Source organism: Ascidia mentula, chromosome 8 (assembly GCF_947561715.1).
Source record: "Ascidia mentula chromosome 8, kaAscMent1.1, whole genome shotgun sequence".
Lineage (NCBI taxonomy): Eukaryota > Metazoa > Chordata > Ascidiacea > Phlebobranchia > Ascidiidae > Ascidia > Ascidia mentula.
The window spans coordinates 3,061,069-3,087,820 of NC_138573.1; the positions used below are offsets into that span (position 1 = coordinate 3,061,069).

The window sequence follows — 26,752 nt, forward strand, 5'->3', positions numbered from 1 at the left end:
GAAAGTAATTAACATTTAAATTTTGTCCCATCTGGCACAAAGTAACACGTTTTCATGGTCCGGTAAATGCATGGTCAATTGTATTAAAGTATAAATGTATGCATTATCGTCGGGCGGTTTCGCCCTCTCCGCTGTCAAGTTGTTTCAACAAACGAAAAAGACCAGCAGCCTCCCGGATGCGGCCGAACTCGATGCAAAACGCCTGAACTTCGATAAAGAGTTCCTTTACGTTGATGATCTTGTTCCGGATGAGCGACTGCAGGAAAACGCACACCAATCGGACGAGGCGATTCTGGGAATAAGAATAATGAGTTAGTTAGGTGTCAATCACAACAGTGCAGTTGTAACACTGACCAGAGTACTTCTTAACCACGGTGAATGTTTATCGTGAGTCCACGAAAACCAGGTGTCAGACAGAAATGTTTTCAACTAAAGCTAATGAGGTATAATTAAAATTACTACCGCAACTTACTTCAAACAGAAAACTGCATTTACTGCGACGCACAAAGGTACGTATTGAAATTATTTGTTGTTTAGAAGCATTTCTACTAGTTTAGTTTTTCTTTTTTGTCAGAAGAGCCTTACATTACCAAGTAATATGCCTGGCAGCATCAGCAACAAATTAGCCTATTTCCATTTCTTTTTCTAATAGTTTACATTTACTAAACAAAACAGAACACAAATACGTATCGCAACCATCATTTTTAGTTTGATAGAACGTTTCTCCCACAGTTCCAGCATTGGATCTAACTTCTTACCTGCATGTACTTATCCTTGATAGTTTCACAAGTCGAAATACAATTCGAAATATACAAGTGAATGAACTCGGTCGGCAACTCTACAGCCGTAGTTAACCGGTTTACAACCTGCAGAAAAATAACGTTCAACCTTTTTAGGCAACCCTACCCAAGTTTAAACAATATAAATTAGGTAAAACCGACCACACAATACAACAAAGTGTGGGTCCTTACCTCCATCGAATGCAGCGACATGTCCATGTTTACAAGAACGGTGAAATATTCAGTAATCTGACTGGATTGCATCAACATCAACAAAGCCTCAATAGCAACGAGAGGATTATTTTCAACAAGATCTGGCAACCTGTAAATTATGAAGACTAAAAACCCTGCAAAATCTATTAACCCTAAAACAGGGTATTTTGTTCCTGTAAATCATATGCAATGTGAACTTCCATGCATGGTTTTGAATGTCTGTCCAAAAAAACACATTCTTACTTGGCAGGTGTTAGACCCACATGATATATAAGTTTTTGGTCATTGTTAAACTCGTCAAGCAGCTGTTGTTGTTGTGGAACAGTTAGGGCAGTTTTAAATGCTTTCGCCATCATTCGTTTTACTTCGACACCTGCATGCACAAAACATTGTTCAAGCTACGGAATATCGTTTTTTCTGCTATGTCTCCATTATCCACAGTTTAAAGCAATGTTTCCAGGCATAAGAGTATTTTTATGAAAATATCTTTATAAAGGTTAAATTTAACAGATAGATAGCACCAGAACGTTGTTGAACTACGTAAATGATTTAACCGTATCAAAAATAGCAAAATGGATGTTTGTGCCCAAACAATTAACACTTTACCACTAATTTTTAATATTATCACCTGTGTTTGTGTTTTGTGCCATGTTTGTGTCCCATGCGAATGTGTGTCTCGATATATCGGTTGGATTCATCCAAATTAGTTCATCATTGCATGGATGAAGGGGAGGAGCTGGCCGAATAAATTCAGGCCGTAGATTTTGAACAGATGGTGCATTGTTTGTCGTCAGTAAACTTTCCATAACCTTTGTATTCGTTTTGTTGTCATCTATCAATAGAAGTCATGTGGTGAATTATTACCATGGCTTAATTCTTCAGATACAATTGATAATTAGTTCAATAACAGGGTTAAAAATGTCTCTATGCAAACAATGATTGCCTACCATTGTCAGCAGGAACGAATGTGTCTGGATTAGAAATAATGCAGGAAATCCCAGCTTTGTTCATAGCGGCAAGTTGTGACTGCTTTTCTACCATAGAAAGTTGCAAGCCACTCACATCATAAGCTTGAGAATTTACGTCAGATGGTTTGGTGGAAAGAACAGTGTTGGGTGTTTTTTTCAGCAGTTCTTTTGATGGGGCCGCTATTAACTACAATAAAAAAAATACATAAAACATTTAAAACTTGAAGAAAAAAAAGTGTGTGCTGACACTGCTAATAAATTGCTTATCTACTAAAGTTGTTATAGTTATAAGTAAGTAAGTGACAAGACAATTCCGTTACCAGCTTTTTCTGTTCGGATAATTGCTAAACCCTGCTTTCATTGCAAAAACTATATATTTGTTGTTGCTACTTGCTAAAATTTGAATGGTATAGTTGAATTTATGATATATATATGTTACCACCTACTTGAGATAAAAATGCTTTTTCTTGGGGTGTTAATGAGGGAATTTTCCCAAAGCTGGCAGGGTAGTTGAGATTGCTGGAAGTAACCTTTTCTTCAGTAAAAGACTGTAGAAGGTGGATAAACACAGAGGAAAAAGGATTAGCTGCAACTGGTTCTGACCGATACATGTCATATAGAAGGTAAACAGCTGCCAAGCGCTGATGTGGTCCAGGCCATAGATCTTTGTGTTGCAGAAGAATCACAACAGCACATCCAACACGAAAATGGTCCTGTAAATATGATAAGAAATTTATACAAAAACTGGCCAGTAGCCTAAAGTAACATGTACCTATGTGACTTCATACAGTTTGTAATCCCCAAAATTAAAGCCATGGATGTCATATTTTAAATTCTGGCATTGCCAAATTGACATGCAAAATGTTGCATACCTGCTTGTTGAAACCAGACTTTTGCAGGGCGGATGAAAAGCTATCAAACTGCTGATTAACAAGATCTTCTTCTTGAAGAAATCCAAGCAAATTGCTAAGTTCCTTTAACGAGAGTGACATCGTCGCAGCTTTAACTTCGAAGCTGTTTTGCGAAGCCAACGAAGCTAATTTAATCCTTGACCGAAAACACCGTTTAGCAGTAATATAGCTATTGTACCCATATACAAAACAAAACTCAATGTTTTATTAAAATGCGTCCATAAGCAAAAAGTGTTTACTCACAGTGCTCATGGGATTTCAGAGACATATCCAATACAATGAAGGTAAAAACATACGTCACATATGTGTCCTGCAGAAATAAATCACAAACATGTCCTCTGGAATCCCACACTGACACGAAATATGTAATTCAAATAACTGATTTCCTCTATAAATTAACTTTTGTTTCATTTCTGTTTGACATGTTCTCTGTCATGCCCGGCGCTTTGTCAGCTAAATCCAGCATAAGTACCGTGTTTACTCGATTGTAAGCCGCATGTGAAGGTGTTCAAAAATTAATATAAGCCGCCCTCGAATGTAAGCCGCACGTTAATGTTAAAGACAAACTTAGGTGCCCTACAACAATAATAGTCAACAAATCTGTCGTTTAAAATTGTGAGATACGCAGACAATCTTGGGAGATAAAACGTATTGGTACGATGAAGCGAGTTGATGGTAAATTTCATTAAAAAACAGAGCGCAGACAAAATATCGGCGTGACATTAAATAATGTATGCCGCCCTCGAATATAAGCCGCACAAACGGTAGGTTAAAAAACTTTATAAGCCGCGGCTTACAATCGAGTAAATACGGTATGCATTTTTAGAACGCCAAGTGTGACAGCGAATGATGCTTCCAGATTCGTGAAACCGACAACAATGCAATCTGGAAGTTGCAACCCCACAGCACGTGTGTACGCTGTCTAGAATACGGTCGACAAAACTGGCAACGCTATTTACTACCTTTGTGTGGTCATGTGAAATAATCAAAATTTTGATTCACTTGTACAGGTTTACTACCTCACCCTGATTCCACTTGACTTCAATACATGAACTTATAGTTTATTGGCATTATAAAAAGAAAATTCAAGAAAAGCGAAAACTAAAAATCCAAAAGAAACTCCAAATCCTGCGAGTCGTCATTTGTTGAAGAGCGACTTTGAGTTGAAGGCTCAAAGCTTTCAATCGGGCCATCGCCATTTACCAAACCATCCAATATATCATCAACGACTGTAGTGTCTTGAGCATCTGTGGTTAATGACGAAAACCCGTTGTTGGATAAATCGCCAACGGCGGTACCAACTGACGATGGGCTACGAGATACAGTGAAGGGGCTGGTGCGCTGGGAGAGGCTACCGCCATACGTGGAAAAGTCTTTACTGAAAGCGGAGGATTTGGTTGTAAAGCTTCCGTCGCTGCTGGCGCGATCAAGACCAGGAAAAATATCGGTGAACTCAGAAACCTCCGAGGATTTGTCGGAAGATTCGCACGACGCCGGCCGGTTGCCTCGCAAATTGGAACGACTGCTCCTATACGGGCTTTGGTCGGATCCGTCCGCCTGTTTCAAGTTCTTCTTTTCGTAGCCGACAAGCCGAAATTTCTTCGGCGTGTAGGACTCGAACTTGCTGCCGGGGCCCAGTAACCGCGATTTCTGTCGCGTTTTCGTGTTGCTGAGCTTTCGAAAATCGGTGGTTGTGCGGTCAACCTTGTTCAAGAAGGTTCTTTGCGAAGGTGGAGGGGTTGGTGTGGATGGCACCGGGGGACGGTAGACAAAGGTGGGTTGGGCCTGGAAAGCCGGTGGCGAAGTTTTAACAACTGCCAAGCCTCCAATCTCAGTGCTGTAAGAAGGCAAAGATATTGGAACATTCACTGCCGATTGTGGAACGGTAAACAGGGATTTTAGTTGTGTTTCCAATGCTGGGGTATTTTCAGTTACGAGCTCTTTGGAAATGGGAATGTTTTCTATAGTGGAGGCAGGGTCAGTGATGTGTTGATCTGAGCTATTAGGCAAACTTCCTTGGGATGATTTCTTCAATTTATTCTTGCGGCTGGCTTTTTCAGTTTGGGATCTTGTTCTTCTTCTTTCTTTACTTCGTTTTACTCTTGCTTTTAGAGATGGGATTTCATTCAGTTTCTCCTCTGCACAGTCTGGTGTTTTACTTTTAAGCTCAACTGTTGTATTTCCTGTCATTGTGTCAGCTTCACAATGATGACCCTTGTGATGTTTTGCACAGGTAATTTGTTCCGTTACTGGTGTGGGAGTTTCTGGTTTAGAAGCAAATTCTTCGTCACGCTGATTCATAGCTGGAGATTTTTGAGATTCTTTTATGGATCCTTTAAAACTCCGACTTGCAGATTTTCTTGCGGTATCACTGTTTTTCTGACCGATGCAGGTTGTTTGTGACACAAAAATTAAATCATCGTCGTCATTTACAGCATTCATGTCTGTGGAACTCTCTTTGTCAATCTTGTCTAAATTTGAAATTTCATTACATGGCAGCTTTGCAAGCTTTGGTTGCGGGGGTCTGTCATCGGACAACACAGATACACTATCCCTCTTTCGCTTAACCCTGATTTGATTGAATTCCTGAAGCTGAGGTGTTTTCATAATGTCTTCAAGCTTCACAACAGGCTGCATGGCAACCATTTTACGTTGCTTTTTGTTTTCAATCACAGGATTCATTTTGGTTTTATCATTTGGCACCAGGAAAATAGATGAGGTTTGGTCACAGACTTTTGTGTCATCCTTTGTTAATTCTGCTTCAGAAGTTTGTTGCCCAGACATGCTTCCTTCACTGGGGGTAGGGCTTAATACATGAAGCGAGGATGTTCTCTTACAATGGAAGTTGATGTCTTCTGATGAATCAGAGTCACTTAAAACTATATTGGTTATGCCATCATCAACATTCATGACTTCTGGATATGGTGAAGGGGTATCTTTGGTTTGTATTAGCTTAGATGTTGCTTCAATTTTATTCGATCTATTATCTTCTAATGTCATTATTGTGGTGTCTTGCCTCTCGGAGCTGGAAGTGCCAGGAGACAGTTTTTGGTCTTCCTCTGCATCTTCCAAAATGATAGTTTCCACTTTATCGCTTTCATGAACAATTTCATCATCTGGAATTTAAAGACAAAGCTCAGCCAAAGAAAAAAACATCTTACACAAAAAGAAACTACTTGTAACAATAACTCTACTGACATAATTTTTTTGAAAAATTAACTTTTACCTGAAAGAGCTGCTTCCAAGTTGACCACGGTATCCATAAAATAGGCAGCTCCCCCTGATGGTGAATCTTGCAAAAAGTAAGATGCCACTGCACCCTGTTTTTCCCACATGACCATGTGAATCTGTTTAGGGGGGATTTTAGGTGCCTTTTTTTGCCAGGAACATGTGGATTTTTGCAGATCATCACAACACATCCACTTGTTTGCTAAAAAGGGCAATATATAGGTTTAGATGTCTTGACTTAAACCATTTTCTAAAGTATTATTCATACTTTCAATCAGCAAAATTGATATTTGCTAAATCTTATAAAAAAATGAAAATATGGCATCGAGCATATCACTTACTACATTTATAAATATGAACATACCTTTGCAGTCCCTTATCCATACAATGAAGTGGTTGAACGGCTCAGTAATGTATTGGATAACAGCACACACTGAGTACAAACAACCTTCAAGGCCAAAATCCAGTGTTGAAAACCGATTGTGAGACAACCCTTGCTGAAAGTGCATCATCACACAAATGGGAACCCTGTACAAATCACACAATGTTTTTGTTAGTTATTTTCCGCAGAAACAGTCCACCAATACTTTTAAATCCTTATAAAATAAAATGGGGAAAAGAAATTTGGACAGACTGCTTCCTTAAACTTTATCACAAAGTTTTAAGATTTTCTTACTTTTCCATGATCATTGTCAGTGTTTGATTATCTTTGCCACAAGATGAACATGACTTTAGGGACATGGCATTAAGAGGATGGAAGTTGGTGGTGGAAGATAGAAATGACACAAGTTCTGTCATAACACGCCTTACATCCTTGTGTTCGCAAGAATCACATTCAAACTCCCACCTAAAATATATTAACAGTTGGTTTGCAACATTTTCTGAGAAACTTTTGAGTTTAGCAAATTACCAACATTTTAATCTACTGTGTAAGCTGCAGACAGATGGCCACTGTTTCGACCTAAAAGTTCTCATCAGTGCAGCTGGTGTATAGTCACCGCAAGTAGAAGTCTTTGCTTGGCCGTTTGGTCAGTGGTCTGATAGTCACACCAGCTGCACTCATGAGACCTTTTAGGTCAAACAGTGGCCATCTGTCTGCAGCTTACACAATTCATATTATTGGCTCAACTTTGCTTATCATTTTAATCTACTTTAGTCACAAAAACTACATTTTCTGTAAAATTGACAATATTAACTACTCTTCACAACTAATATGAGCTTACCTCAATGTGACAGAAAAGCCGGTTGACAGTCCCTTGTTCAACTTCATCATGTTTTTAAACATTTCTGCCGCACCTTCGTGGGCTCCTAAAAATAAGAAAAATAGTTGGGGTAAAACACAGAACATGCATATATGCATGCTAAGTTCTATTCAGTTGTTTCAAAATAACTTACCAGGTTGCAATTGGAATCTTGAAGCTAAAAATGATAAAACACTGTTCCGGGCCTTTTCCATGATTTCCTCTGCTTCTTGAATGGGCACATTGTGTGACAACTTTTGCTGACACAAATCATACAGTCGACATAACCTGCACATAAAACATTAACATTTTAAAGATATTTTGAAAAAAATACGCATGCAATAATAAGAACATTTTGCACAGCATTCACAAGAAACATAATAAAACTTGTAGAAAGATGCAAATAAAACATTTTTCAAGCAATGTACCTCAACAAACAGCTTTGATCTGACTCCTGTGCAGTCGCCTTGTTGAGAGCCAACCGAACATTAGGAACAATGACAAAGCACTGCAGCAAAACATCAAGCCAACAAGAATTCCTACTGTTATAAAACTGTAACATTTCACTTTCAATCGATGGAGGGCCAATTGGATCAGCAGATGTCTCCATCAAAAATGTCAAAGGGTCTTCTTTCTGCTCATAATTTCGGCAGACCTTCTCAGAAGAAGAATCTGAGGAATCAGACAAAATGGCATCCAAGGCATCATTTGATGGAGGTGGTGAATCCTCATTATTTTTCTTGTGAAGTGCTTGGTCCTTGACAATGTCTGATACTACATCATCCAGTTTATCAACTTCTTGGGATTTTGTTTCCTCAGTTTCCATGAGTTCTTCTGGTAAAGTTGCAAGTTGCGACAACTCTTCATGACTAGATAATATTTCTATGGAGTCATGAAATGGAGATAAGTTTGGTGGTTTTTCTATCCCTTGATGGATGGCAGTTTCATTGCTCGAACTATCATCAATATTAAAGTCATCTTGCAGAATATCATCAGGAAACAAATTGAGCATTTGAAGTGCTGATTGTGGAGACACAAAGGGTGCAGGTGAAGCTTCAACTTTGAAGGATGGTGAGTTTGTTTTGGATTTGGATTTACTTGCGTTCCTGGTTTTACGCCGCTGTGAAGACGGCCTGCGATGAGTTGTTTTTGACCGATTCTTCAAAACTTTTTCCAGTTGTGTTATGTTTCGCTTGATAATAAAGTCACCGATATCTGCCTCAAGGAGGGGAAATTGACACTGAAACAAATTAAATATTGTTTCTTCTAAGATGCATATCTTTAATTTGAAAACATGTATATAAAATATGTCCTAGTTTCGATATTAACCACACCAACAAATGAAGGACTAGCCTTGCAGCAAATGCATATTTTTTCATCTTACATCTAAGGCATTGATACACAAAAACTAAAATTTTTAATGTTAATCTTACATTGTCTTGCACACAAAGGTAGATGGCCTCCTCAAAATTGATCTGACATAATTGAAGTTGAATCCGTTTCTTGTTTTCACCGCAGTACCTGCAGAACTTAGGCATCTCTTCCTCACTGTTTGTGTTGTTGTTTTGATCTTGGAATGCTTCAATACTGGACTCCAACCCAAGGTCCTATCAGTTCAAAATCAACCAATATGTTAATATATTTCATAATAATGGTAAGTTAGTTTGTTTGATAAAACAAAAGGAAATAAAATTGTAACAAAGGCAGTTTTATACATGTTTTGCTTTTTTTGGAGATAAGAAATCTAAATTGTATACACAGAAGGACTGCCAAATGATTTAGTTAAAAGCTACAGTAGTACTCCCTCAAAATGCAAGTTGTTTTAAACAAGTTTCTTCCTACATGGCAAGAAATATGCGGGAGGGAAAAACCAAATGCTTACCAGACCAGCATGTACCGTGCCATCAAACATGACTCTTTCAGGACTTAAACTGCCAATACTAACATGCAAGTAGTCACCAGAATTGACTTGGCATGTGACATCGTCAGGCATTTGGTATTGGTTACAACCAAAACAGTTGACCACTTTGGTAAGAGGTATTTAGGTAGCTTTTAGTTCATACACAATGGTCATTTGCCCTCGTATGAGGAGAGAAACATTTCTTTTGAGTCTTTTCAATGTTCTGTTGCGCTGCAACACAATCCAGAGATATACTCGAATAATTTCAACAATACTACAACATCCCAAGACCCTCACATCAAAGTTATAACATTTTACGATTAAATGTATAAAGAATATTTTGCTGATTACATGGGCATGCTTGAAATGCACAATCCCAGTTGTTAATTTCATATCACAAAAGTTACTACAGCATTTGCAAACAACTTGCATAATTACCCCTTAAAACCGGCAACTTACCCAACCATCTTGTGACCCATTCGTGCAAACATTCGTCGGCAAGTGTTTAGAATGTGTGTTTGGGTCACCAGGTTTTACTCTAATACATTTTTCTGGCTACAAAACATGAAGCAAGTGATTTACCAGCAATGTCTATTATTTATGTATTCAAAAGTAAGTTTACATTGCGCTCTAACGACACTTACATTTATTACCATTACCGAAGCATAAGCAAAACCCAGCGTCGCTCTGTTGGTAAAGCACAACTGATTGAAGACACTGTACTTATATTAATTGTATTTCGACTCTAAAACTAAAGATTGTCTTGGATTAAACAACGTAAGACACCAACCTTTCCAGAAACGTGAGCACTACGTTCGCTTTTGTAACGCTTTAATGCGTATAACCAATCACGCGTGCCATTGCGCGCCATTTGCGCAACCACTAAACATTTTTTTATCTTGTTTATGTACCCGTTGGTTGGTATAAATTCGTATTTACTACGCAATTGATTAAGCGGGTAAAATCGAAACTTTATTAAATCAGGGTGCATGTATTAAAACATCCAAATCCACTTTATCACCAATGACAATTATCTGGCAATAACGATAATTTGGGCAGATGCATCTGTCGAAAAAGCATTGAAATGTTTGTATTTTGATAAATTTCAGAAAGAACTACGTCAGCGACCTTGAGATTTCGAACCTGCCCAAGCTTTGACATAAACCAGGGAAGTAGAATATTTTATTTTCAACTCAAAATAAACTCTGGCAACATATTATTATTTCACAAGAATATTATCACAAGAAGTTTCCGAGTTGTAAATGTAGGGATTGTGTTCCTCTGCTCCGATGCCAACACAAGATGTCGCTCTTCCCGTCGCCGTTTGCGTCAAATATAAACATTTGGTCGTTGAACCCCAGACAGAACTTCGTTGTAAAGTCGTAACCTGGATGATATTGTCCGTTCCTCTGTAGCTTCACACCGATCTTACTGCAATTTACGATTCATTTTCTCATATGATTGTAACCAGTACGTCACAATGAAAGCATTGTTACAACGCGCCACCTTCCATCTTCACACAACACGTCTCCGTACCCATCACCATCAAAATCGGCAGAAACTTTCCTCGATTTTCCGCAATCTTGAGTCGCGGCTTCGAACTCAGAACCAGATGTTAATCCTTGGTAGGAATTGAATGCAACTTTCCTGAAGAAATTTTAAATTGAGAAAATTGGTTTGACTCCCGAGTTACAACGTACAGTTTTCCACCGTCAGCGGATCCACACATAACGTCCATAACTGAGTCACCATTGTAATCTCCGAATAAGAAAGTGTTTTTTCGTGAAGTTGGGCAGATTTCTGGCGCAACCACTTTCGTTTTACTGAAAAAATCTGAAACCCAAATAGTTAAACACACAAGCAAGCCATTTATACGACTTCTTCTATAGGTGACGTCGTAATTCTCACATACGGGTTGGGGAATGCCGGCAAGTGTGACGTAAGTGAGTTTCGATTTGTACGTAAGTCATTGGTTTATATGTAATGCAATGAATACTTTCACAACCATGTAACAGCCGTAACGTTAAAACAACCTCTGAAACCAATGCAAGCCAAAAAATCAAACCTGGTGTCTCTTCTTGACTGACGTCATCACCGTAAGCTGATACGTCATCATTTTGGCAAAACCGACATCTTCTGAGACCAGTCCATCTATTGAAGGAAGAACCTTCATTAACAAAAGTTTTTTTAACTTAGAACGAACATTCTGTTATCCTCAATCCCGTAATACCTAAACACGACTTCGTCCCACAGCGGAAAGTGGAGTAACTCTTTCCGCCCCCGCATTTTCCGTACACTGGACAAGTTCGAATCCTGCTCACAAAATAACAACGTAAAACCGTCTACTATGTGAAATAAACATGCTCCCGGTGAGGATTCAACCCACGACCCTGGGAACCGCTCAGCCGGAGTACAACTAAAGTGGGCGGTTGAGCTGCAAGCCTTACTTGAACTGGTATCCTCCCCCACAAGTCCTAGAACAACTCCCATATAGAGTCCACTGAGACCACAATGTTGATGAGGTTGGACAAGGACTTACTGCGGGACATTGCTTAATCTGTATAGACTGCCCTGGGCAATTCTGAAAAAAACTCTTTGCTACTGCTCCACATTAACAACTGTTAGATTCACTAACCCTTCCGCTACATATTCTGTATCTTCTCTTTGTTCCACCAGAAGATCCACAAGTTATCCAACATGAACTCCACCAACCCCATGAACCCCAAGTACCAGTTGAAGTATACCTAATGTAACCTGTTGTCCCCTTGTAACCTGTTGACCCAGTGTAACCTGTTGACCCAGTGTAACCTGTTGACCCCTTGTAACCTGTTGACCCAGTGTAACCTGTTGACCCAGTGTAACCTGTTGACCCCTTGTAACCTGTTGACCCAGTGTAACCTGTTGACCCCTTGTAACCTGTTGACCCCTTGTAACCTGTTGACCCCTTGTAACCTGTTGACCCAGTGTGACCTGTTGACCCCTTGTAACTGGTTGTCCCCTTGTAACTTGTTGTCCCCTTGTAACTGGTTGTCCCCTTGAAACCTGTTGTCCCCTTGTAACTGGTTGTCCCCTTGAAACCTGTTGATCCAGTCGACCCCCCAGTAGAACCAGTTGACCCACCTGTGAAACCTGTCGACCCCCCTGTGGAACCGTCACCACCAGAACCTACAGAACCAAATATTGTTGACATGTATACCATGTATAAAATGTGGTACACCTGGCAGACGCAAAATCACAATGGTGTAAATGCCAATATGGCTCAACATTGATTTGAAAATGAAATATGTTATTTGCCAACATCTTAGGAATATTATTTTTTATAAAACTACCTTATTTTTAATATTTGTGGCTTACTATTTTTATTATCAGATAGGGTGTGGCTGTCTGGTTTAGGTTTCAAGAGGTGACTAACCTGAGCATTTGTATAACAAATTCAGTTTCTTAATGTCGGAATCTTCAAATCTATCTCTCTGGTTTACAAGAGGCTCGTCTGACAAAAATATTGGTTGCACTCTTAACAGTTTTCTGTCCTTTTATAAATTAAGTTCATAGCAGTTGGCAAATTTCCTGAAGGTTATTAGGATCAAGTTTTAAGAAATATTGATTAGGCTTTTTTTGTACAGTGGTTTTATCAATAAAAAGGGACTATTTTAGTTTCCAAATTATGATGTGGATGACGTAGAAAAAAGGGTAACTGCCCATACTTTAAGCTTGATATCATCAATGTGGGTCGCTTATTTGGAAAATATTGGTATGGTTAGTTTAACATACAATGTATATGAAGTAAAAATTGTATATGTTTGTTAATCACAGTACATACTTGTACTTTTATCGATGATAGTTGGTCTATAACGTTCTCCGAAAGCATAACCGCCATAATGGAGCACAGATTTCGTATTGTATTCAACATCAAGATCAACAGTTTTTCCTTGACCTAGCTTTTGAAAGTTGTGCTCTCTGCCTACAAAACTTGATTAGTTAAAACAGATTCAAACGTCAGGATATTTGTTTACAACAATTTACGGAAATTGTATACTGTGTTCTTATAAAACAAACTATAAATAATGGTTTGTTGCAAAAAACAACATTATTGGTACTATCAACAAGCAAACAATAACAAAATAGTTAAATACCTTTATCAATATTTTCAAATTTAATGGTAACATAGTCATCTCTATTTGGATGGGTGTGTTCATGTTTAAACCCCAGCAAATGGAGAAACTCATGAATAACGATCATTAAATATCTGCATGAAAAGGCCAGCCAGAGTTTTTGAGGTTTTTGATGAAACATATTCCCACTGAATGATCTGGCAGAAATATGGTATGGTGTTAACTGTGCTTTCATAGCGAAATTGCCTTGAACATACGAGCAACCCTTGGAGCTGACAATTTCAAAATAAGGACCAGTTCCCTCTCCAGTCCGCTCAACAAAATCAACACAAGATTTTGAAGTAAATTCTGCCACTGCTTGTTTAATAACAGCTAACATTTCAGGTCCTGACAAAACACGGAGTTAAAAACTAAAGATTGAAACTTGAAAGCAAATGAATAATTTATACCTAAAAAAACATTTTCCTACCATTAAAATTTCACTACATATACATTACTTACTTGCATCCCCTGGATCATATTCAATTTTAACTCTTCCATTTGATCCCTTGGTCCACAACGGTGTCTCCTTCTTAACATTGCTTGAAAACAGTGAAAACTGGTCATCTGGTTCATCTACCAGTTCATAGTCCTTAATACAAAGTTTATATAAACTGTGAAAGTCATTAAATTAATACTTAAACCACTGTACAGAAAGATAAACCAGGGGCACTTAGCACTGTTTATTTTGAATAGTTTTTATATTCTTTAAAGTAGCTAGCAGGACATACTACTAGCATGGCTGGTATAGAATCCTCGTCGAATTGAATATCTCCCTCGAATAGACCACTTTGTGCACAATCACAACTTTGTGGGCAAAAACCATCATCACCAGTGCTGTATCCAAATGGACACGGTAGTGAACACAGACCAACGTCAAATGTGCATTCCGCATTCCCTAAATCAACAATGAATTCAACAACTTTAAAGTTGGTCATTGCTATTACCCAATGTTATGAATAAAACACAAATATACCTTTTTTAATTGTAGGGATACGCTAGACTACATAAACAAACAAAGAATTTTTACCTCGACAAAAATTAATTTCAAATGATGTTAAATTGTCGTAATTTCCTTTGGAATATTCTTCGCATGCCTCAAGTATTGTAACATCACCTGGAATAAAAACATCTTGGTTAGCATTTTGTTCTACACAAGCAACACTACACACAACCAACCTGTGGTCACAGTAGAAACTAGTAGAAAAACAGCAGCAGCCCCTCCAGCCACCAAGCATATTCCAACAATTGCTGCAACGATTTTTGGTAAATTGGAACGTTTCTTTGGTGATTTTTGACCGCCATGATCTAAAAGGAACAACCATAAGACCAATATTTCAAATAAAATATTTGATGTACAAATCCTAATTACACAAGAATTTCCAACACTGATATTTTACTTTTCAGAAGATAAAAAATTTCCAATTTGAACCATACGTGGTGATATTCCACGGCCAGACAAATCCTTTTTTCTTCGGTGCTGCTTTCGTCTTTGAACTCGTTTATCCATTAGATTCAAATCAATTCACGGCCTCAACCGACCGATTCTTCGGGATTAAAAACTTTTCTCCAAAACAGCAACAATCTTTTGGAAGGACAACATGTTCGCGCCAAATCATCAATCGAGTTAAATCCACTGATCTCTACAGACGCTGGATTGCGCATCTCACTGTCACGCATGAATGAATTTTGAAGCAAATTGAAAGACGCGGCCGCCATATTGCCATCCTGGAGGGTCCAATTGCCGCAGAGAAGGCACTGAAGAGGATGATCTTATGATGAGAAAAAATAACATCCCGGGAATTTACGGAAGTGGTTAAAACTGTGCCATATATACTTTAAAGCTATTTGGAAGTTAAATGATTGATTTTTTTGGTTTAAAACAGATTTCCTTCTGACGAAGAACAAAGAAATATGTATAGTCAGAGTCTCACAGAACATGCAGTTTTGCAAGATTGGATGCATTTATTCATCAAGATGGCTAGAAGAATATTGTTTCTATAGGCTACTTATTTTTCCCTATTGAAATAATTTTTCTTTTATTAAATAAGAATTATCTAGGTGACTGCACAAAGTTCATGGTTTGTTCTTGGACCACCATGTTTTAATGCAAACCAAACAGAAACAATTCCTACAAAAACAACAGATATTATTTACAGTTTTGCTTTAATAAAACTAACTTGATGTATTTATTAAGGTTGAGTTTTATGTTTTACTTAAAGTGAGCCTCCCAAACATACACTCTGGCAATATAGAACCCATATTTGCAGAGAAGATGTTGTAGCCTGCTAAGAGCAAAAATTGCAAAAAAAATTTGGGGAGCAACAATATTTCACATTAATTTTTGGGATTTATGAAATGAACCGATGTTCAAATCAAATGTATACATCCTGCTCCTGTGCTATTGAATCTTCAGATAAAAGGGGTTTGGGCTGGTCATGTACATTTCCTAAGAAATTCTGCATTCAGCTTACACACTTCTGTGAGGATATTGCATCGTATTTTTTGGTTAACTGAACCATTTTCTATTTGTACCAATTTCATCTTTAGCTGTTAGTTTTGTAAATAAACAGACAAGTCTGTCATTGTTTTATTGCTTTCTTTTAATAGCTAGAAAACAATTACAAAAATAAGAAGTGAGAAATCTGTTAGAAAATGAGTTTAAGAATATGTAAAACAATATATATATAGATACGGTACGTAGTAACTTGGTGTTTAGCATGCTACCTTGCAGATACATGACGATTTATATTCTTTACATACAATCAGGGTGTCGGTTTATGCCTTTTTCGCCATTCTAAGTGTTCGACACGCGACGGCACTGTTCGACACAGGCGGCGTGAATAAATAAAAGTTACCGGTATACAGTACCAACGCTATTGTTATCTACCAAAGTCCATAAATTGAATTACTACAATTACTCAATTTAGCCTAACGTATCGGTCACGCCAATCTTGCAACATTCACATCGATCTTACTAGTTTTCTTTTTTCGAAGATTGGACGGCAACGATTTTCCTATTGACATCTATTTGTCAATTTTTTGCCGCACATGCTGGTGGCAAAAGTGGTTCGAAGACGTTGGTGCCAGTATAAGTCGTTTAATTTCAAACCGCTAACAATTTTTTGGAAAGAAATTTGTATTTCGAGTCTCTATGAAACAACAGCTTTTAATTGAACGGTTACGTAGTGTTGAAAACTCAATGGCATCATCGATTGGGATACCCACCCAAAATAAATTTGTCAGTTTAGATTTCCAAATAATCGCAACCGCAATAAATTATTGGACAAAATCCATGCAAAAATCAACCAATACTTTTACTTAACGTTCAGTGAATAAGCGCGTTAAACCTAAAACTAACCATTGTTACCGAACAAGTGGCATTGTTACGAAACAAGTACCATTTGTCGTTCAATCGGACCTAAAGAGACATAGCACCCTACAACATGCAAGGTTTTTAATTGTTTTGTCGTTATTTTAACGTGATTCCAAACTTATGCAAGTACAAAAATCCTGTAATCGAAATAAGCCTGGTCGTTCCCCTGCGTTAGTTACCAGATACGACATTTTTACTATTCGACACGCTCGACAATTTTTCTCAAGATGTTCGACACGCAGAAAAAAATCGACGACCTGCATACAATGTTGTGGTTACGAAAGTCTTAGTATTAAAAGGATTGTTGTTTCTTCAATACTATAAATCATTATCACAATGTAACAAAAAAAGAACATATAAGTTATATGCATTTACTGAAGATTGCCAAAAACAGCAGTTTAGTCAGAGTAAGAACATGTAAATTGTAAAACACGTCATCTTCTAAGAAAAAAAACAGCCATTCTTGTTGGTATTCTTTTGCAATGGAACTTATAAACAAAATAAAATTTAAATATAAGGCGATTACTTATAAATCATAGATTGAGTATATGAGCACAAGTGCCGGTAGAGGTATTAATTAGGGTTTAAAAAAGAATATCTCACAGGTGTTGTATTTCTGTCATGGCCTACTAGTGCTTTATCTTGTTTGATTTAACTTCTGTCCTCTACACTTGGGCAGGATTCCGGTTGTTCAACAGGAATTGGATCAATCTAAGATGGTCTCCTTTGTAACATACGTCACAGAAACCAGTGCTTGCATTGCGTAATGTTTCAGGTGCAGCATTGCACAAGCATTTGTAAGCCCCGTTCCCTACATTGAATATTTCGCAACTTCCGACCCAAAAGATTAATACATCGAATGTGCTCGAGTAATTTAATATCCTGTTTACCATATAAAATATTCTCACAGGATACATTTTTACTCTTGCATTAAACCAACCATTTGAATGCGTCCCAGATTATACGTGGACCACCTTCCGTTAGTGTGCACCCGAACGTGTGAACCAGTGACTCCCCAGCAAACGTGAATCGCCTGTATCCAGTTTACATATAACCTCGATGTGTCCTGGCTGACAATATCCTGTATTTTATGTTTTCGTATTATATACTACTTCAAGGACCAATCAGCGCTCAGTATGGAGAGCTTAAAAAAGCCCTGTACGTACATGTAAATTCACTCCATTCGCTTCTATTCTATTGCAGAGTTGTAATGTACCGATTTAATGAAGCCGTCAACAGGTTTCTATGCAACAATTATGCGGGAAGTTATCCGAGTTCTGCCCAACGTTGCTCCGTTGGTAAAGCACAACTGAATGAAGGCACTGTGCTTATATTTATTGTAATTCGGCTCTAAAACTAAAGATTGTCTTGGATTAAACAACATCAAACACCACCCTTCCAGAAACTTGAGCACTACGTTCGCATTTGTAACGCTTAAATTCGTACAACCAATCACGCGTGCCATTGCGCAACCACCAAACATGTTTTTATCTTGTTTATGTACCCGTTGGTTGGTATAATTTCGTATTTACTACGCAATTGATTAAGTGGGTAAAACCGAAACTTCATCAAATCAGGGTCGCATGTATTAAAACAACCAAAATCGCTTTATCACCAAAGACAATAAATTGTCTGGCAATAACGATAATTTGGGCAAAGCATTGAAATGTTTGTATTTTGATAAATTTCAGAAAGAACGACGTCAGCGACCTTGAGATTTCGAACCTGCCCAAGCTTTGACATAAACCAGGGAAGTAGAAAATTTTATTTCCAACACAAAATAAACTCTGACAACATATTATTATTTCACAAGAAGTTTCCGAGTTGTAAATGTAGGGATTGTGTTCCTCTGCTCCGATGCCAACACAAGATGTCGCTCTTCCCATCGCCGTTTGCGTCAAATATAAACATTTGGTCGTTGAACCCCAGACAGAACTTCGTTGTAAAGTCGTAACCTGGATGATATTGTCCGTTCCTCTGTAGCTTCACACCGATCTTACTGCAATATACGATTCATCTTCTGATATAATTGTAGCCAGTGCGTCACAATGAAAGCATTGTTATAACGCGCCACCTTCCATCTTCACACAACACGTCTCCGTACCCATCACCATCAAAATCGGAAGAAACTTTCCTCGATTTTCCGCAATCTTGAGTCGCGGCTTCGAACTCAGAACCCGAGGTTAATCCTTGGTAGGAATTGAATGCAACTTTCCTGAAGAAATTTAAAATTGAGAAAATTGGTTTGACTCTGAGTTACAACGTACAGTTTTCCACCGTCAGCGGATCCACACATAACGTCCATAACGGAGTCACCATTGTAATCTCCGAATAAGAAAGTGTTTTTTCGTGAAGTTGGGCAGATTTCTGGCGCGACCACTTTCGTTTTACTGAAAAAAGCTGAAACCCAAATAGTTAAATACACAAGCAAGATATAAACACAATTCACACGACTTCTTCCTTAGGTGACGTCATAATTCTTACATACAGGTTGGCGAATGCAGACGAGTGTGACGTCAGTGACAGAGTGAGCTTCGATTTGTACATAAGTCATTGGTTTATATGTAATGCAATGAATACTTTCACAACCATGTAACAGCCGTAACGTTAAAACAGCCTCTGAAACCACCGCAAGCCAAAAAATCAAACCTGGTGTCTCTTCTTGACTGACGTCATCACCGTAAGCTGATACGTCATCATTTTGGCAAAACCGACATCTTCTGAGGCCAGACAACATACTCGAGGAAGAACCTTCATTAACAAAAGTTTTTTTAGCTTGGAACGAGCATTCTGTTATCCTCAATCCCATAATACCTAAACACGACTTCGTCCCACAGCGGACAGCGGTGTAACTTTTTCCGCCTCCGCATTTTCTGTACACTGGACAATTTCGAATCCTGTTTACAAAATAACAACGCAAGACCGTCTACCATGTAAAATAAACATGCTCCCGGCGAGGTTTCAACCAACAACCCTGGGAACCGCTCGGCCGGAGTACAACTAAAGTGGGCATCGACATCACCGTATGTAGCAGAAAGAGGCAAACAACGTTTTGGTTATATTAGTTCGTTGTAATGATGTAGACGATGAAAAAAAATGTATAAACCTGGTATGGACATGTATAAAAACAAAAACACATTAAAGCCCTACTTGAACTGGTATCCTCCCCCACAAGTCCTAGAACAACTTCCATGTAGCGTCCACTGAGACCACAATGTTGATGAGGTTGGACAAGGACTTACCGCGGGACAGTAACTCATCTGTATAGACTGCCCTGGACATTTCTACACAAAAACTCTTTGCTACAGCTCCACATTAACAACTGTTAGATTCACTAACCCCTCCGCTACATATTCTGTATCTTCTCTTTGTTCCACCAGAAGATCCACAAGTTATCCAACATGAACTCCACCAACCCCATGAACCCCAAGTACCAGTAGAAGTATACCCAAAGTAGCCTGTTGTTCCCTTGTAACCTGTTGTCCCTTTGTAACCGGTTGTCCCCTTGAAACCTGTTGTCCCCTTATAACCTGTTGTCCCCTTGTAACTTGTTGTCCCCTTGTAACTTGTTGTCCCCTTGTAACTTGTTGTCCCCTTGTAACCTGTTGTCCCCTTGTAACTTGTTGTCCCCTTGTAACCGGTTGTCCCCTTGTAACTGGTTGTCCCCTTGTAACTTGTTGTCCCCTTGTAACCGGTTGTCCCCTTGTAACCGGTTGTCCCCTTGTAACCGGTTGTCCCCTTGTAACTGGTTGTCCCCTTGTAACTGGTTGTCCCCTTGAAACCTGTTGATCCAGTCGACCCCCCAGTAGAACCAGTTGATCCCCCTGCGGAACCTGTTGACCCCCCTGTGGAACCAGTTGACCCCCCAGTGGAACCAGTTGACCCACCTGTTGATCCGTCACCCCCAGAGCCTACAGAACCAAATACTCTTCACTGTATACCATGTATCAAAATGTGGTACACCTAGCAGACGCAAAATCAGTACAGAGTACACAATGGTGTAAATGCCAATATGGCTCAACATTGATTTGAAAATGAAATATGTTATTTGCCAACATCTCAGGAATATTATTTTTTATAAAACTACCTTATTTTTAATATTTGTGGCTAACTACTTTTAATATCAGATAAAGTGTGGCTGTCTGGTTTAAGTTTCAAGAGGTGACTAACCTGAGCATTTGTATAACAAATTCAGTTTCCTAATGTCAGAATCTGCAAATCCTTCAACCTGGGAGATAAGAGGCTTGTCTGACAAAAAACATTGGTTGCACTCCAATTAGTCCACTTATAACTTAAGTTCACAACTGATTGCAAATTTCATGAAGGTCATTAGGATCAAGTTGTTTTAAGAAATATTGATTAGGCTTTTTTGTACAGTGGTTTTATTAATAAAAAGGGACTGGTTTAGTTTCCAAATTATAATGTGGATGATGTAGAAAAAAGGGTAACTGCCCATACTTTAAGCTTGATATCATCAATGTGGGTCGCTTATTTGGAAAATATTGGTATGGTTAGTTTAACATACAATGTATGAAGTAAAAATTGTATATGTTTGTTAATCACAGTACATACTTGTACTTTTATCGATGATAGTTGGTTTATGAAGGCCTCCGAAAAAATAACCGCCATAATGGAGCACAGATTTCGTATTGTATTCAACACCAAGATCAACAGTTTTTCCTTGACCTAGCTTTTGAAAGTTGTGCTGTTTGCCTATAAAACTTGATTAGTTAAAACAGATTCAAATGTCAGGATACTTGTTTACAACAATTTACGGAAATTGTATACTGTGTTCTTATAAAACAAATTACAAATAATGGTTTTGCAAAAACAAAATTATTGGTACTATCGACAAGCAAACAACAACAAAATTGTTAAATACCTTTATTAATATTTTCGAAATTAATGGTAATATAGTCATCTCTATTTGGACTGACATGTTCATGTTTAAACCCTGACAAATGGAGAAACTCGTGAATAATGATATTTTTATATCTGCATGCAGGGGCCAGCCAGACTGGTTGAGGTGCATCATAAAACTCATAAAACCCAATGTATGATCTGGCAGCAACAAGGTATGGTGTTAACCATGCTTTTATAGCGAAATTGCCATGAACATACGCGCAACCATGAGATGTGTCAACTTCAATATAAGGACCAGTTCCCTCTCCAGTCCGCTCAACAAAATCAAAACAAGATTTTGAAGCATAATCTGCCACTGCTTGTTTGATAGCAGCTTTCATTTCAGGGCCTGACAAAACGCTAAGTTAAAAACTAAAGGTTGAAAACAAATGAATAATTTATACCTGAAAAATCATTTTCCTACCATTAAAATTTCACTACATATACATTACTTACTTGAATCTGCTGGATCATATTCAATTTTAACTCTTCCATTTGATCCCTTGGCCCACAACCGTGTCTGCTTCTTAACATTGCTTGAAAACAGTGAAAACTGGTCATCTGGTTCATCTACCAGTTCATAGTCCTTAATACAAAGTTTATATAAACTGTGAAAGTCATTGAATTAAAACTTAAACCACTGTACAGAAAGATAAACCAGGGGCACTCGGCACTGTTTAGTATTAAATAGTTTTTATATTCTTTGAGGTAGCCAGTTGGACATACTACTAGCATGGCTGGTATAGAATCCTCGTTGAATTGAATATCTCCCTCGAATTGACCACTTTGTGCACAATCACAACTTTGTGGGCAAAAACCATCATCACCAGTGCTGTATCCAAATGGACATGGTAGTGAACACAGACCAACGTCAAATGTGCATTCCGCATTTCCTAAATCAACAATGAATTCAACAACTTTAAAGTTGGTCATTGCTATTACCCAATGTTATGAATAAAACACAAATATACCTTTTTTTATTGTAGGGACATGCTAGACTACATCACAAAGAACAAACAAAGAATTTTTACCTCGACAAAAATTAACTTCAAATGATGTTAAATTGTCGTAATTTCCTTCGGAATATTGTTCACATGCATCAAGTATTGTAACATCACCTGGAATAAAAACATCTTGGTTAGCATTTTGTTCTACACAAGCAACACTACACACAACCAACCTGTGGTCGCAGTAGAAACTAGTAGAAAAACAGCAGCGGCCCCTCCAGCCACTAAGCATATTCCAACAATTGCTGCAACGATTTTTGGAAGATTGGAACGTTTCGATGGAGGTTTTTGACCGCCATGGTCTAAAAGGAACAACCATAAGACCAATATTCCACCGAAAATATTTGATGTATATACAAATCCTAATTACACCAGAATTTCCAACACTGATATTTTGCTTTTTAGGAGATAAAAAATTTCTAATTTGAACCATACGTGGTGATACTCCACGGCCAGACAAATCCTTTTTTCTTTGGTGCTGCTTTTGTCTTTGAATTCGTTTATCCATTAGATTCAAATCAATTTACCGCCTCAACCGACCGATTATTACCAAAGAGACGCTAGTCGACAAAATTTTTTTATAGTCGACAAAACTTCAAACGCACATAACTCTGTCGTTTTTGTCGACTGGAAAAAAGTTTTGTCGACTAGCGTCTCTTTGGTCAATTATTACACGGGCAAGCAATGAACGTCTTCGGGATTAACAACTTTTCCAAAACAGCAACAAACTTTTGAAAGGACGACATTTTCGCGCCAAACCATCAAGCATCAATCTAGTTAAATCAGGGTGCTTCTAAAATGTGCTCGTGCAACTAGTGAAGCTATGTGCAAATAAGTGTCACTATGTGTCTCCATGTGCAACTATGTGAAGCTTTGTGCAACTATGTGAAGCTTTGTGCAACTATGTGAAGCAATATGCAAATATGTGGAGCTCTGTGCAACTACGTGTTGCTATGTGTAACTATGTAAAGCAATGTGTAACTATACGTGTAAAAAATGTGTAACTATACGAAACTTAGCAATCCAACCACAATACTAATTCCGGAAAGCCAACTCTTTTTGGCCAGAAAGACGCTATCGTTATGTAATTAACTGTTTACTTCATAGCTTACAAAGCAGCCATCTAAAGAAAGGGCCAAGATAGCAAACTAGACTACCTATTTGAGCGCTTTATCGAAAATATTGTTTGGGTATCGTTACTGCCACGCACACAATATGAAAGAAGCTTCACATAGTTTCAGATATCGACACATAGTTGCACTTGCACATAGCTTCACATAGTTGCACATAGCCTTACGTACTTGCACATAGCTCCACATATTTGCACATAGCAGCAAGTTGCTTCACATAGTGGCACATAGCTTCCCATAGCGATACATAGTTGTACATAGCTTCACATATTTGCGCATAGCAGCACATTGCTCTACATAGTTGCACATAGCTTCCCATAGCGACACATAGTTGCACATTGCTTCACATAGTTGCACAGAGCCTCATATAGCTGCACATAGTTGCACGAGCACATTTTAGTAGGTTCGGTAAAAGCTCTGATCTATATATAACAAAACCAGTACAATATGCAAATAAGCAAAAATTACTGAGTAGAAAAATATTACCACACCATACTAGACCCCACGAAATATTACTAATAAAAACTTGTAACTAACGTTTATGCCTTGTGCAAAAATGCTCTGTGAAAATAGACTGCAGTTTCTTATGTTTAAACAAGAATGCTGCTGAGTCATTCATGGTAAGGATTCTTTGGTTGAGACTACATGACTATATCGTTATACAGTAGTTTCAATTTCCTTTGTTTCACAGTACCGTTAACAGTATGAACGCTATTAGAACGAACATTCGATATTTGAGTGTATGTGCAAGAAGGTGTGCCGACCTCAGTGGAAAAACAGCCATCGTCACTGCATCTACAGAAGGAATTGGTTTTGCTATTGCACAAAAACTGGGCAAAGATGGAGCAAAAGTTGTCATAAGCAGCCGAAAACAAAAGAAGGTTGACGAAGCTATTGCAAAACTAAAGAATGACGATGTAGCGGCAGTTGGTGTAGCTTGTCATGTGGATAAACCTGAAGATCGTAAGTCATTGTTGGACATGGTGAAATCAGAGTTTGGCTGTGTTGACATTCTGGTCACTAACGCTGGTGTAAATCCTTACTATGGGCCAACACTACAAACACCAGGGAAAGCATATGATAAGATTTTTAATACCAATGTAAAGTCAACTTTCCAGTGGATACAAGAAACGTTGCCCTTACTGGAAAAGAGTTCAAATGCTTCTATATCCATTGTGTCTTCCATAGCTGCTTATTCACCTTTTGAGTTGCTTGGTATATACTCTGTAAGCAAAACTGCATTAGTTGGGTTGACCAAAGTCTTGACACCTGAACTGGGGGCCAAAAACATCCGGATAAACTGTATTGCTCCAGGAATAATTAAAACCAAGTTCAGTGAAGCATTGTGGAAAAACCCAGATACTGCAAGTTTACTAAGCAGTCAAGTAGCATTAAAACGACTTGGTACCTCCGACGATTGTAGCGGCATTGTTTCATTTTTAAGTTCCGATGAAGCTACTTACATTACAGGGGAAAGTTTTGTTGTGAGTGGTGGAATGCCCTCACATTTTTAGGCTGTACAATTAAAATAGTTTTGCTTTACATGTACCCTTCTAGGGCTTGTAATTATGTCTTTGACAATTTATGTTATCTTTTTTCGGATCCAAAAATTTTGCTCTAAATTACCTGTGTTGTTTGAAGGTGACAATTTCTTGTGCTTGAGTAACAGCATGCACCTATTACCAATGTAATTTGATATATTTGTGACCTGAAAGGTAATTATTAACAATGTCATTTTTTCTCCAAGTACCTGGTCATTATTTGGTAGACAATAATAACGTAATCATTAACTTCCCATCCACTATTTGTCATTTTGGTCGAACATTTTACAGAGTTGCAATTACACCATACTTTTGTCAAACATAAACAGTACAAAGAAGTAACCATTTTATTTTAGGTTAAAAATGGGTAGATTTGACAAAAAGGTTGCACTTGTTACAGCCTCCACTGAGGGCATTGGGTTTGCCATTGCACGAAAACTTGCACAAGATGGGGCTCATGTAGTTGTTAGCAGTCGTAAGCAGAAAAATGTTGACAAAGCTGTAAAAAGTCTGCAAGATGAGAATTTGGCTGTTACTGGCATGGTCTGTCATGTTGCTAAAAAAGAAGACAGAAGGGCTTTGTTGGATATGATTGCACAAAAGTTGGGAAGGCTGGATATCCTCGTCTCCAATGCCGCAGTAAATCCACATTTCGGGGATATGCTTGAGACTCCAGAAACTGCATATGACAAGATGTTTGATGTCAATGTTAAAGCAACATTTATGCTCATCAAAGAAGCAGCACCACTCATCGGTAAACAAGAAAAAGGAGCTATTATGATTGTTTCATCAGTGGGTGGTTTTGTCCCTAGTGACATGCTTGGAATATATGGCACCACCAAAACCGCTCTTATTGGAATGACCAAAGCATTTGTTTCCAGTTTGGCCAACCTTAACATCCGTATCAACTGTCTTGCACCAGGAATTATTAAAACCAGATTCAGTAGTGCTTTGCTACAGGCTGGTGATGAGTTAGTGTCCGAAAGATTGGGTGTGAAGAGGATTGGAACACCAGAAGACTGTGCTGGTATTGTGGCTTTTCTTTGTTCTGATGAGGCATCCTATATCAATGGCGAGACAGTTGTTGTGGCTGGAGGGGCTACAAGTCGCCTCTAGACTAAGTTGACAAACAACTGTTGCATTTTCAATAATGATCCACTGCAATTTTTTTACTTGATGCAATGGGAAAGTTTTAATTTCGAAAAAAATGAGTTATTATTGGAGAATGTTTAAAGCTCTTCCATGCTGTTTTAAAAGCATATATTTATTGTTGTTTTAAATTTCTCTTCAATGTAATTCAAAGAGTTATATTGTAATTTCTATGCAATAAAACCAAATCAGAACCTCAAACCTTCAGGTTTAAAACGGCTAGCATTAAAATATCATTTTCCTTTGTGTACACACA

General features: G+C 38.2%; 5 protein-coding genes and 1 pseudogene across 10 annotated transcripts; 2 read left to right on the top strand and 4 right to left on the bottom strand.

Moving 5' to 3' along the window:
• Positions 1 to 90: 90 nt before the first annotated feature.
• Positions 91 to 3,099, bottom strand: LOC145910385 (CCR4-NOT transcription complex subunit 11-like). The gene is made up of 8 exons (XM_082997488.1): positions 2,833 to 3,099; positions 2,407 to 2,673; positions 1,940 to 2,147; positions 1,621 to 1,824; positions 1,236 to 1,365; positions 972 to 1,101; positions 759 to 866; positions 91 to 292 (listed from the first exon to the last, which is right to left on the bottom strand). Exons 1-8 carry the CDS (start codon positions 2,950 to 2,952, stop codon positions 104 to 106), a joined length of 1,356 nt encoding a protein of 451 aa, XP_082853614.1. The 5' UTR covers positions 2,953 to 3,099; the 3' UTR covers positions 91 to 103.
• Positions 3,100 to 3,916: 817 nt separating this feature from the next.
• Positions 3,917 to 9,797, bottom strand: LOC145910384 (uncharacterized). 2 transcript variants are annotated; one of them, XM_082997485.1, is made up of 10 exons: positions 9,700 to 9,797; positions 9,223 to 9,471; positions 8,774 to 8,947; positions 7,769 to 8,580; positions 7,495 to 7,628; positions 7,323 to 7,407; positions 6,776 to 6,946; positions 6,464 to 6,627; positions 6,098 to 6,301; positions 3,917 to 5,987 (listed from the first exon to the last, which is right to left on the bottom strand). In XM_082997485.1, exons 2-10 carry the CDS (start codon positions 9,331 to 9,333, stop codon positions 3,973 to 3,975), a joined length of 3,870 nt encoding a protein of 1,289 aa, XP_082853611.1. In that variant the 5' UTR covers positions 9,334 to 9,471; positions 9,700 to 9,797; the 3' UTR covers positions 3,917 to 3,972. The 2 variants fall into 2 exon arrangements, with proteins under 2 accessions (XP_082853611.1, XP_082853612.1); XM_082997486.1 differs by lacking the exon at positions 9,223 to 9,471 and having other exon boundaries at positions 9,700 to 9,787.
• A 615-nt stretch (positions 9,798 to 10,412) lies between these two features.
• On the bottom strand, positions 10,413 to 15,019 carry LOC145911631 (uncharacterized). 5 transcript variants are annotated; one of them, XM_082999036.1, is made up of 18 exons: positions 14,829 to 15,019; positions 14,571 to 14,699; positions 14,422 to 14,508; positions 14,123 to 14,289; positions 13,854 to 13,983; positions 13,610 to 13,739; positions 13,374 to 13,549; positions 13,061 to 13,201; positions 12,653 to 12,730; positions 12,319 to 12,405; positions 12,211 to 12,282; positions 11,876 to 12,156; positions 11,688 to 11,821; positions 11,471 to 11,553; positions 11,306 to 11,407; positions 10,941 to 11,073; positions 10,747 to 10,887; positions 10,413 to 10,671 (listed from the first exon to the last, which is right to left on the bottom strand). In XM_082999036.1, the coding sequence occupies exons 1-18, from the start codon at positions 14,899 to 14,901 to the stop codon at positions 10,479 to 10,481; spliced, it is 2,337 nt and encodes a 778-aa protein (XP_082855162.1). In that variant the 5' UTR covers positions 14,902 to 15,019; the 3' UTR covers positions 10,413 to 10,478. The 5 variants fall into 5 exon arrangements, with proteins under 5 accessions (XP_082855162.1, XP_082855161.1, XP_082855160.1 ...); XM_082999035.1 differs by having other exon boundaries at positions 11,876 to 12,282; XM_082999034.1 differs by having other exon boundaries at positions 11,876 to 11,994; positions 12,031 to 12,405.
• Positions 15,020 to 18,573: 3,554 nt separating this feature from the next.
• On the bottom strand, positions 18,574 to 23,226 carry LOC145910773 (uncharacterized). The gene is made up of 16 exons (XM_082997978.1): positions 23,112 to 23,226; positions 22,850 to 22,978; positions 22,701 to 22,787; positions 22,396 to 22,562; positions 22,126 to 22,255; positions 21,889 to 22,018; positions 21,650 to 21,828; positions 21,340 to 21,480; positions 20,938 to 21,015; positions 20,107 to 20,678; positions 19,918 to 20,051; positions 19,582 to 19,664; positions 19,417 to 19,518; positions 19,035 to 19,167; positions 18,842 to 18,982; positions 18,574 to 18,766 (listed from the first exon to the last, which is right to left on the bottom strand). The coding sequence occupies exons 1-16, from the start codon at positions 23,182 to 23,184 to the stop codon at positions 18,574 to 18,576; spliced, it is 2,472 nt and encodes an 823-aa protein (XP_082854104.1). The 5' UTR covers positions 23,185 to 23,226.
• A 1,226-nt stretch (positions 23,227 to 24,452) lies between these two features.
• Positions 24,453 to 25,669, top strand: LOC145911632 (dehydrogenase/reductase SDR family member 4 pseudogene; annotated as a pseudogene).
• Positions 25,670 to 25,710: 41 nt separating this feature from the next.
• Positions 25,711 to 26,527, top strand: LOC145911633 (dehydrogenase/reductase SDR family member 4-like). Its single transcript, XM_082999038.1, has one exon. It carries the CDS (start codon positions 25,711 to 25,713, stop codon positions 26,461 to 26,463), a length of 753 nt encoding a protein of 250 aa, XP_082855164.1. The 3' UTR covers positions 26,464 to 26,527.
• The last annotated feature ends 225 nt before the right edge of the window (positions 26,528 to 26,752 follow it).